The following is an 11,761-nucleotide window of genomic DNA, read 5'->3' on the forward strand; positions in this document are numbered from 1 at the left end:
TTGTTGAGTCCTAATTGATTTTTTAACATTGGTTGACTTGAAATGAGGAAGTCTATTATATCAAGCAAACCTCCTTCATTTGAAAATAACAGAAAATACAACCTGTACTAGCTTAAGTATAAATGGAATTTGTTGTATCACAGAACTGGAAGTTCTTGGGGATAGTTTTGGCCTCAAGAGTGGCCTGATCCAAGCCAAAAAAAAAAAAAAAAAAAAAAGACAACAGGACCTGGTTTCTCCCTATTCATCTCCTGGCTCTGTTTATGCTGTGTAAGCACCCTTCTTGGACACATTCTCCAATCAAAGCAGCAAGATAGCTTTAGCAGCTCCAACCTACATTCTCCCAAGTTCAGGTGAACTAGGAAGAGCACTGCTTTTCTCCCAGCAGCTTTGGCCAAAGGCTAATGGGTCCTGGCTGATTATAGACGATTCCAAATTGCAGTGCCCGGGAAATGCAGACATTGATTGATTTAGGGGGAGACACGGGCCGCATTCCTGAAGCCAGGGTTAGAGCCCACCTAAAACTCTGGATTGCAAGCGGGGAGGAGGGAGTTCTCCAGAGAGAAATTAGAATATGTTTACCAAAAGAAGAGGAAAATAAATGTTGAGATGTCAAAAACTAGCACATGTTTACTACAGTGCTTTCCAATCATGGTTTGACTAAAAGTTGACATGATTTGATCTAAGCAACTAAGCCAGGTATGGCTACTGCATAAAATATTATTATTATTATCGTCATCATAGGCATATTGATAAAATTAGCCAGCAGTGAAATTATGAAGAAAATGACTACATTTGGAGTTAGAAGACCTTGTCTAAAGCCCTAGCTTTGCTGTTTGCTAACACTATGACCTTGGAAAAATCACTTAACCTTCTAAACCAGATTTTTCTAGGCCATAAAAAAGGGATTACCTTAAAGTATAATTCCGGCATCATAGGGTGGCTTTAGAAATATAAATACATGAAAATGCCTGACACATAAAGGGTACTTATTCTGAAATCCCGGGTCATAACCTTTTGTCTTCCATGTGTCCCCACCCCAGAGCAACTTCCTTCCCAGCCGGTGTTTGCTTTCCTGATGGGACCTGAGAGATTTCTCCAGAAAATCTTTGGATCCATTGCCTTATTGACCCCCAAACTGTACCCTCAGCTATGTGATTAGAGTGTGATTCTCTCAACTCTAAGAATGATTTCTGGTTGGAATGCCATTGTGGTACGGTGAGCCAGACACAGACTCAACAAATATTCCTAAAATTTGTATGGAACCACAAAAGACCCCAAATAGCCAAAGCAATCTTGAAAAGAAAAGCAAAGCTGGAGGCATCATAATTCTGGACTTCACATTATATTCCAAAGCTGTAGTAATCAAAACACAAAAAAATAGACACATAGATCAATGGAACAGAATAGAGAATCTAGGGGCGCCTGGGTGGCTCAGTCAATCAAGCAGGCTGACTCTTGATTTAGGCTCAGGTCATAATCTCAGGGTCCTGGGATTGAGCCCCACATCAGCCTCTGTGCTCAGCAGGGAGTCTGCTTGAGGATTCTCTCTCTCCCTCTCCCTTTGCCTCTCCCCCAACTCATGCTCATGTGCGCTCTCTCTCTAAAATAAATGAATAAATCTTAATTTAAAAAAAAAAGAATAGAGAATCCAGAAATAAACCCACAATTAATATGGTCAATTAATCTTTGACAAAGCAGGAAAGAATATCCAATGGGAAAAAGTCTCTTCAACAAGTGCCACTAGGAAAACTGGACAGCAATATGCAAAAGAATGAATACTGGACCACTTTTGCACACCATACACAAAAATAAACTCAAAATGGACGAAAGACCTAAATATCAGACCTGAAACCATAAAAATCCTAGAAAAGAGCTCAGGCAGTAATTTCTCTGACATCAGCCACAGCAACTTTTTTCTAGGTAAGTCCCCATTAACCCTTGTTAAGGGAAACAAAAATAAAAATAAACTACTGAGACTACATCAAAACAAAAAGCTTCCAAACAGCAAAGGAAACAATCAACAAAACTAAAAGGCAACCTACAGAATGGGAGAAGATGTTTGCAAATGACATATCCAATAAAGGGTTAGTATCCAAAATACATTAAAGAATAAAACTCAATACCCAAAAAACAAATAATCCAATTAAAAATGGGCAGAAGGCATGAACAGACATTTCTCCAAAGAAGACATGCCAAAGGCCAACAGACACATGAAAAGATGCTCATCATCACTCATCCTCAGGGAAATGCAAATCAAAACTACAATGAGATATCACCTCGCACCTGTCAGAATGGCTTAAATCAAAAACACAAGAAACAACAGGTGTTGGTGAGGATGTAAAGACAGAGGAGCCATCTTGTACTGCTGGTGGGAAAGCAAACTGGCCTAGCCACTCTGGAAAACAGTATGGAGGTTTCTCAAAAAGTTAAAAATAGAACTATCATATGATCCAGCAATCACACCATTGGGTATTTACCCAAATAATACAAAAACACTAAATCAAAGGGATACATGAACCCCTATGTTTATAGCAACATGATATACAATAGCCAAACTATGGAAGCAGCCCAAGTGTTCACTGATTGATGAATGGATAAAGAAAAGGTGCCATATATATATATATATATATATATATATATATATATATATATATAATCGAATATTATTCAGCCATAAAAAGAATGAAATCTTGCCATTTGTAACAAGATGGATAGATCTAGAGGGTATAATGCTAAGTGAAATAAGTCAGTCAGAGAAAGACAAATAGCATATGATTTCACTCATATGTGGAATTTAAGAAACAAATGAGCAAAGGGGAAAAGAGAGAGAGGAAACCAAGAAACAGACTCTTAACTATAGAGAACAAGCTGATGGTTACCAGAGCGGAGGTGGGTGGAGGGATGAGGGAAATAGGTGATGGGGATTAAGGAGTGCACTTGTTGTCATGAAAATGGGGTGATTAAAATAAAAACTTAAAGAACAACAACAACAAAAAGGAGACCCATGTCGTATAACAGCGGTCATACTCAAGTATCTCTGCCTTGCTCAGTCTTTGGCTGAGGACTGCCTGGGAGAAAATGCTTATACCTCAGATGCTGGGGTGGATCCAGAAGGTGCTCCAGCTGGAAACTCTCAGCTCTCTGCACTCCTTGAAGCAGGTTCTTTCTTGAAAAGAAGTGTGAGTGACACACCCTATGAGGCCACAAGCCCTGACATCCATCTGGCCATTCTGCTCATGCCTAGAATCATACTCACAGAAGGGGAGGTCAAGTGCTATTGTGCTCCACAGAAATGCTTGGCTTCCTTTATGATTCCCTTAGGTGAACTCTTAGTCATTCTATCCTTTAGATTTCTTCTCTTTGACATATTTCCTCTGCCTGGAATGCTTTTCCTTTAGACACTCTGACGACTTGCTCCCTTGTCTCTCTCGGGTCTCTCTGCTCACAGGTGACCTTAGTGACACCTCAGTTCTTCTCTAATTACAACAGCAACCCCCTTGCAAGCCTCATTCCTCCTCCTGGCTTGATTTTTCCCCCTAGCACTTGCCCCATAAGACTAAAAAAGTTTGTTTCTATATCACCTGTCTTCTTTGATCAGAATATAATTGATGTCAAGTCAGGAAATTTTGTCTGCTGCTCTATCGCTAGTGCCTACAACAATGACCGGCACCTAGCAAATGCCATTAAGTGTATATCAAAGGAAAAGAAGAAAGAAAGAAAGAAAGGAGAGAAAGAAAGGAAATAAAGGAAATAAAGAAGAAAGAAAGAAAGAAAGAAAGAAAGAAAGAAAGAAAGAAAGAAAGAAAGAAAGAAAGAAAGAAAGAAAGAAAGAAAGAAAGAAAGAAAAAGAAGGAAGGAATAAAACTGATGTAACCACACAAATCATCTAAAAGTTGGTAGATACCACTAAACCTTTCTCTTTCTGATGCAGGTTTCATATCTAAGATCACTTAACATTTCAATGAAGGTCAAGCATCTAACTTCTTGCAAGTCGAGACACTTGCAAAACTGTATCATTAAAATTTGGAACTATAAAGGAAGAAGAAAAAACACATTAACTACTTTCTTCGATTGGTACCATGTTACATGCTTTCACATACATTATTTCATTTACTTCTCCCAATACTGTTTTTGAAATAGGGGTTCTCATCCCTACTTTATGGGCAAGGAGACTAAAGTCCAAAGAAAGTGCCCAACATCGCATACACAACTGGAAGTGTGGAATTTAAATCCAGATATGCCTGATAGCAACAAACAAAAAACAGATTTTAATGCTAAATGAGAGGAAAGTGGCCTAGGTGCTTGGGTAACTCAGTCAGTTTAGTGTCCAACTCTTGATTTCGGCTCAGGTCATGCACGATCTCAGGGCTGTGGTCATGATCTCAGGGTCCTGAGATCGAGCCCTCTATCGGGCTCTGCACTCAGTGTGAGGTCTGCCTGAGATCCTCTCCCTCTGCCCCCTCCCGCCCCCCGCTCACGTGCACTCTCTCTCAAATAAATAATCTTTAAAAAAAATAAGTGAGGGGAAAGTGGCCAAATTCCCTCAAAGTTGCTAGTAAAAATAAGAGTAAAATTAAAGAGTGCTATTAAAGAGGACAGTTACTTTTACTATGCATGAGCTTCAATGCTCAGTATCACAGTTAGTCCAAGGGACATACCATCTTCTTATATTGGGTTTGTTTTTCCTTTATAGACTGTTAATAGACTGAATGTTTGTGTCCCCAGAAAATGTGTATGTTGAAGCCCTAACCCCCAGTGTAATGGTATTAGGAAGTAGAGCCTTTGGGAGTTAATTAGGTTTGGATGAAGTAGGGAAGGTAGAGCCCCACGATTGGATTAATACTCTTAGAAAAAGTGTAAGAATGATCAGTGCACCAGCTCCCTGAGCCATGTGAGGAGACAGCAAGAAGGTGGCCATGTGCAAGCCAGAAGGAGACCTCTCACCAGGAGCTGAACTGGCTTGTTATTTGATCTCGGACTTTCAGCCTCCAGAACCGTGAGAAATAAATCTCTGTTGTTGAAGCCCCCCAGTCCATGGTATCTTATTCTAGCAGCACTAGCAGAACAAGATCAAGTCTCAGAAACACATAGCCACATAGCATCAGAAACACTCCCTTAGAAGGAAAAGCTGTTCTTTACAGCAGAATGCTGCTTAGTAAAAATAGAAAGACTGACGGAATATGAAAACCTTCAGTCGATGCTAAATCTAGTAGATTAATATTGGATGAGGAAAAGAATATTTACATAGTTCAAAAAAATCTTCCTATAAATCATTTATTATTTACAAAGAAAACAGTATTTTGACAGTGGAGAAATCTGGCAGATGCCAGCCTCCTCAGTGATTCAAATCGGCATCACCAGCATTGAGACAAACCAGTATTTTATAAGATTTTAAGATTTTATTTATTTGAGAGAGAGAGCATGTGCAAAAGAGCACAAGAGGGGCAGGCAGAGGAAGAAGCAGGCTTCCCACTGAGCAGGGAGTCAGCCGTGGGTCTTGATCCCAGGATCCCGGGATCATGACCTGAGCTTAAGGCAGACGCTTAACTGACTGAGCCACCCAAGCGACCCAAGACAAACCAATAATGTTTGGTTTGACACACTGAAAGGGCACAATACCAGTTCTGTGAAATTATTGCCAAAAAACATATAACCTGAATGTAATCATGAGGCAAGTCAGACAAATCCAAGTTGAAGGACATTCTACCAAATAACTGTCTTGTGTTTTTTTTTTTTAATGTCAAATTAGAGAAAATCAAAGAAAGGCTGAGAAACTGTTCCAGATTAAAGAGACATGACAACTACATGGATGCATGATCTGAAACTGGATTCTGGCTTGGGAAAAGAAAATAGCTATAAAGGACATCATTGGGGCAATTAATGGAATTTACACATGAACCATGAATTGGATAATAGTATCATATCAATGGCAAATTTCTTGGTTTTGATCATTTTGCTGGGTTATATAAGAGAATATCTTTTTCTCAGCCAGTATTCTGAAGTGTTTAGGGGGTCTCCTAGCACATGACATCTCCAATTTACTCTCAAAAGTTTCAAAAAAAAAAGAAGTCGTACACATATACCATACAGAGAGAGAGAGAATGATAAAGCAAAGGGGCCTAACTGTAAACAGTTGGTGATGCTGTGTAAAGGGCATACAGGATTCCTTATATTATTCTTACAAATTTCTTCTAAATACGAAATCATTTCAAAACTAAAAGTTACAAAAGTGTGCTTTTAATCTCAAACAAAGACCTTCTCTAGATGTTAATTTGGGGGCTGGGGAAACACTTCAGGTAATTACCATAGATTCTTCTTTCAAGCGTTTGAATTATTTTGCAAATCAAAATAAGAAACTCAGGAGAGTTCCAGAAATGCATAACGCTAATTTCTATTGGAAATGTAATCTACTCTTTTTCTCTAAGTGCTCATCAGACATTGCCTGAGTACTGATCATTTTGTCAGAAGTGGTTGTTTGCAATGAGTCCTTTTGAAAACAGAACATTTTATGAATCCAATTTCGTAAATGGAAACAAAATGTATGCAAACAATAAAGGCTGAAAGAAACAATGAATCTACTCAAAATAATTTCAAAAGGGGATTTGGCCTCATTTTCTTAATCTTGACGTTCATTTTATAAGCATTCTGTACAGGAAGCTGAGTGACAGCAGGATTGTTTAGGGAAAAGAAAGTATTTATTTTCTTATAAAGTATTTATAAATTAGACATCACACGAGGCTACTGTTTCTTCAGTTTCTTCATTTATCAGTTTTCTAAATTACCTTTTCCACTATTTCTCCACATTAGGCTGTCCACCAGTGTTTATTGGGCACCTTCTAGGTGTTAAAATACAAAAGAAGGCTGGGACCTGGGTCTCGGTGGCAGAGACTGCTAGTTGCCTGTTCAACATCCATTTCTTTCTCTAATAAATTACCTTTATTGTTGGGTGAATCAGTGTCCTCAGCTATAAAATATTTCCCAGCCTTCCTTGTAGATGTGGTGGCCAACGAGCCATAAACAGAAGTTATAAGGTAAGGCTTCTGGAAAAGGTTTGAAGAATTTGACTGGGAGGACAACGCTTTCCCCTCACCCCCTTCCACCATCTTGCCTGGAACACAAATATGACGACTGGACTTTGAGAAGTCATCTTGTGAACACAACAGTAAGGCCCACACTGTGGGGGGGTGGCGAAGGGAAGAGCTAAATGAGGCTAGGACCATGAGACTCTCAGGGTCCACATTATCACCTGGCCTGCTTTCTCAGACTCCTTTTAAGTGAGAGAAAAATCAGCTTCTACCTTATTGAAGCCATCATGGCACTGGATCTCTGTAGCACCTGAATGCAATTCTTAAATGATATAATCCCTGATTTCAAGAGCTAAATGAGAAGAGAAGACTAGTGCACCCAGAGCACGTGGAGAACACCTCTAGGTGGTATCGTCAGGAGTCAGCATAGGCAGAAAAAGGAAGAGCTTTAGAATCATTTACTCCAGTAGTTCAGTCCTCTGCTTGGCGATTTAGGGCGTGTCACCTGGGGCAAATTATCTACCCTTTCTAAGCCTTGGTTTCCTCTTTAAAAAGTGAGGATGACAATAATTACCTTGTATAGTTGTAATGAGCAGTAGAGATAATGGGCCTGGCACTTAATAGGTTCTCAAAAAATGATGGTCGTAAATTTAAAACGTAGACAACCTCACAGAAGGATGAAATCTATATGCACTGAAATTGTCAGGAAAGCCTTAGAGAATAAGTGGGATTTTACTGGCAGTGAAGGATGGAAATGTTCAGAGTGGCTGAAAGGGAAAGGTGTTCCACATGGATAAAGGGAAAGGCAAGGTGAAGCATACGTGAAGATATGGGCATTGGCTGAAGAGAGCACAGTTGAGAGTTACAAGGCGATCAATATAACTGATACTGTAGAGTTGAGGAAAATAGAGCAGCACAGATAGGGTGGGACTAGGGTAACAGAGAGGGGCTGGGATCAGGTGAAAAGCCAAAGAGATGTGTGTGTTGATATGAAAGAGCACAGGAGAATCCATCAATTTTATACAAAAGGAGTGATCAGAACAGACATAATAAAAGCCCGCTGCACTAAGGCGTTCAGTTATCTTAAGTGATTTTCTTTCAGAACAAGCGACAAGGAAATGAGTCAGAGTGCCAAATGGAAGGTGAATGTCTAATCCAAAAAAGTAGCCATTAATTTAATGGAAAGATTGCCTAATAGCAAACATTAATCTAGTTGTTAGAAAGGTGCTGTTGAGTCCACACAGCCACACAGCTTTCTTCCTGTGGTTTTTATATAAAATGAACTTTTGGCATTTGACAAAGGTGGTTTTCACTAAAAAAAAAATTAAGCAGGCCAAGCAGACAAAATGTTTCCTTGTGCAAACCATAAAGCACCAGCAGAAACTTGCCCATTTTGATTTTAATGGTATCTTTTTCTCTATCCCATTTGAAAAATCTGCTTAGTAATGCCATTTGTTTCTGGCAAATATTTCTGAACTTTCTCAAGGTAAAAGTTAAGAGGTCCATTAACCAATCCCTCCACTCTTTGGTTTTCACAGAATCACCAAATGACTGTGGCTTTTCCTAGATGTTACAGATACAAACTGGTAAACTACACCAATTGTCAGATTCTTACAGGCCTGTACTTCCCAAAGAGAGCCCACCCACAAGTCCCAATTTGAGAAGTCTTCTCTTCCTTCTCAGAGTCTGAACTAGAGTAGATAATAGGAACTATAAACAAATGGGTAGGAAGCTTGGCTTGAGTAATCACATCTCTGCTGTCATGCAAAAAAGCGTGACCTTAGAGTAAAAAGACTTGACTTTGAGTCCTGACTCTGCAGGCAAGATGGGAGATATTGGGCAAGTCAGATTTCCTGACCCTCAGGGTCCTCTCCTATAACATAAGTTTACAGCCCTTTCGTACTTCAAGAATTCCTTCCTTAGGAGAACTACATAAAATAATGCCTGAACATGCTCTTAATTCTTAAAGAATTGCAAATGTGTGATGGTTTCAGTAGGAACTTAGAGTGCCTATCCACCATGTTCCTTTCTTTGGGAAGAGTCCCCATCATGCCCTTCCACAGGTGAACCCAGGAAGCCATATTTGAAATAATCATCATGATGCTAATTTAAAAAAAACAGGAGCCACAGTTTGGGATGATGAAAAAGCTCTAAGGATGGATAGTGGTTATGGTGACACAACAGTGTGAATATACTTAATGCCACTGAATTGTACCCTTAAAAATGGTTTTAAAATGGTAAATTTTATGTTATGCATATTTTTCCATAATACAAAATTAAAAAAAAAAACTAAGAGCCAACACATATTGAGGACTTCTTATATTCCTTGACAAGGGATATTTTATTTCATCTTCCCAATAACCTCATGCAGTAGGTGCCACTGTTACACACAGACGGGCAAAGAGAGACACAGGGAAGCCAAGGAATGGACCCAAGGCTACATGGCTAGTATGGGGGTAGGGTTTGATTTGAATCTAGGCAGATGTCAGAGCCTTTCCTCCACCCTCTCCACCAATCAGAGGAAAGCACAAATCACGAAGTCAGGGGAGCCTAGCTAATCATATTCTTGCTTAGGAATTTGATAAAAGAGATACAAAAATTTTGACCAGATAATGGCTGGCTCTGGACTCTTCTGACAGAGACCTGGCATCTCTGGCTCCAAGGCAAGTCAAAGTCCTGTGTGAGTCAAAGCTATAGGGAAACCAGGAGTAGGCAGGGAAAGGCAATCTAAAGAAAACAAGAGACCAGAGGGGGAAGATGAGGAGTTCTGGATAACTTTCCAATTCCTACATATGCCTGGCATTTTGCATCTATATGTTTATCAGTAAATCTTCTTTGACTTAGGCTGCTCCAAGGAGCTACATAATTTGCAACTAAATGAGTTCTAATTTTTCTAATAAAGTATTTCAAGAGTAAAGAAAAGCTATGTATGCAAAAATAACTACAGCATTGCTTTTATAATAATTAAACATTGGAAAGAACTGAGCCACCCAACAGCTAGGAAATAATAAATCACACAATGGCCAGTCAATGGAATATTATGTAATCATGAAAATGCACAAACAGAAAACTGTATATGAGTGGAATGATTATAATAGGGAAAAAAAATATAGCCACCTTGGTGGCTCAGTCAGTTAAACATCTGTCTGCCTTCGACTCAGGTCATGATCCCAGAGTTCTGGGATCAAGCCCTGCTTTGGGCTCCCTGCTCAGTGGGGAGCCTGCTTCTCCCTCTCCTCCCTGCTCATGCTCTCTTCACTATCTCTGTCTTTCTCTCTCTCAAATAAATAAAATCTTTTTTAAAAAATTGGGAAAATATATTGAAAGCTGTGATGGTAGGAAAAAAATATGTTGTGTGTGCGTGTCTAAGTGTATGTGTGTGTTCTATATTGTTAAAAAAATAAAAATTTCCCCCTCTTCAGCCAGCTTCATTTCAGTATTCCTCTAAATCATATTTAGTCTACACTGAGATCTCACTCCCATAACATTTAATTTTCATAATCATTGGGGTTTCTTCCCTCTCTGTGCAATCAGGCATTCAGAAAGCCAGGGGATGTGACAGTTAGTCACAGTAGTCACCAGTTGATTTACTGTTCCTTCTGCTCCCTAATGATGCTTTCAAGCACCATCTTCCAATATCCATCAAATCTGGGTAGACTTAAGGATGAACCGCTCAGCCATTCACTCCACCAATCTCAGATACTGCATTCTGCTCACCAAGCCACAATCCATAAAGTCCAGCTTCTTTGTCTCATACCTGCTCTCTTTCCCACTCTTTCCCAGTTCCTCTTGTTGCCTGTCCTAAAACTTTGCTTTCCATTTTCTCGCTTTTTTTTTTTAAATAAGAACTTTATTGCTAGGATTTACATACCATCCCATTCACCCATTTAAAGCATACAACTCAACGGTTTTCAGTATATACACAGAATTGTTCAGCTACCACCACAGTCAATTTTAGAACATTTTTATCATCCCCCAAAGAAATCCCCTACCCATTATTAGTCATTCCCCATTTTTCTCCAGCTCCCCTACTCCCTGAAGCCCTAGGCACAAAAATCACATTCAATTGTTGAGAAAAGTTGGAGGGCTCTTAAAAATCCCCCCTCTTAAAATATTTGATAGAATAATCTAGTTCCCGAACTGGAAGTAATTTTAGAGGTCATTTAGTATAATTTTTCATTTCTCACCTTCTAAACACTTTTAGTGACAAGGAGCTCTCTGCCCTCCAGTATAAAGGAACTGCAAAGTGGCTGCCCGCACTCTTGCTTGAACACCTCTGGGAACAGAAGTGCCGAAGTGTCTTGGGTTGACTTATTACAAAGTTCTCCCTCATGTTTGTTTGTTTGCTTTAGTTGCCACACAACTGTACGTTAGTTTCAGGTGTATAACACAGTGATTTGACAAGTGTATACATTATGCTATGTTCACAAGCGTAGCTACCACCTGTCACCTTACCATGTTACTACAATATCATTGACTATATTCCTCATGCTGTGCCTTTTATTCCCATGACGTGTTCATTCCATAACTGGAAGCCTGTATCTCCCATTGCCCTTCACCCATTTTGCCCCTCCTCCAACGCTCTCCTCTCTGGCAACCATCAGTTTGTTCCCTCACGTTTTTTCTGTAGTTTTCCCCCTTTCATTCTAGTCCTCTTGGGGTGAAGTCTGTCCCGTCTTCCCCCCTGATATTTCCATTTATCGCTGCAACAGACAATTGCTTTGAAAAGACAA

General features: G+C 39.6%; 1 protein-coding gene across 1 annotated transcript in view; it reads right to left on the reverse strand.

Annotated features, from left to right (window-relative positions):
• The window catches only part of LOC113926674 (collagen alpha-1(I) chain-like), a 36,835-nt gene extending 29,729 nt beyond the window's left edge, over positions 1–7,106 (reverse strand). The window contains exon 1 of the mRNA XM_027601926.2: positions 6,938–7,106. Within this exon, the coding sequence (XP_027457727.1) occupies positions 6,938–7,106 (169 nt within the window). The remainder of the gene's footprint in view (positions 1–6,937) is intronic.
• Between the last annotated feature and the right edge of the window lie 4,655 nt (positions 7,107–11,761).

Source organism: Zalophus californianus, chromosome 4 (assembly GCF_009762305.2).
Source record: "Zalophus californianus isolate mZalCal1 chromosome 4, mZalCal1.pri.v2, whole genome shotgun sequence".
Classification (NCBI taxonomy): domain Eukaryota; kingdom Metazoa; phylum Chordata; class Mammalia; order Carnivora; family Otariidae; genus Zalophus; species Zalophus californianus.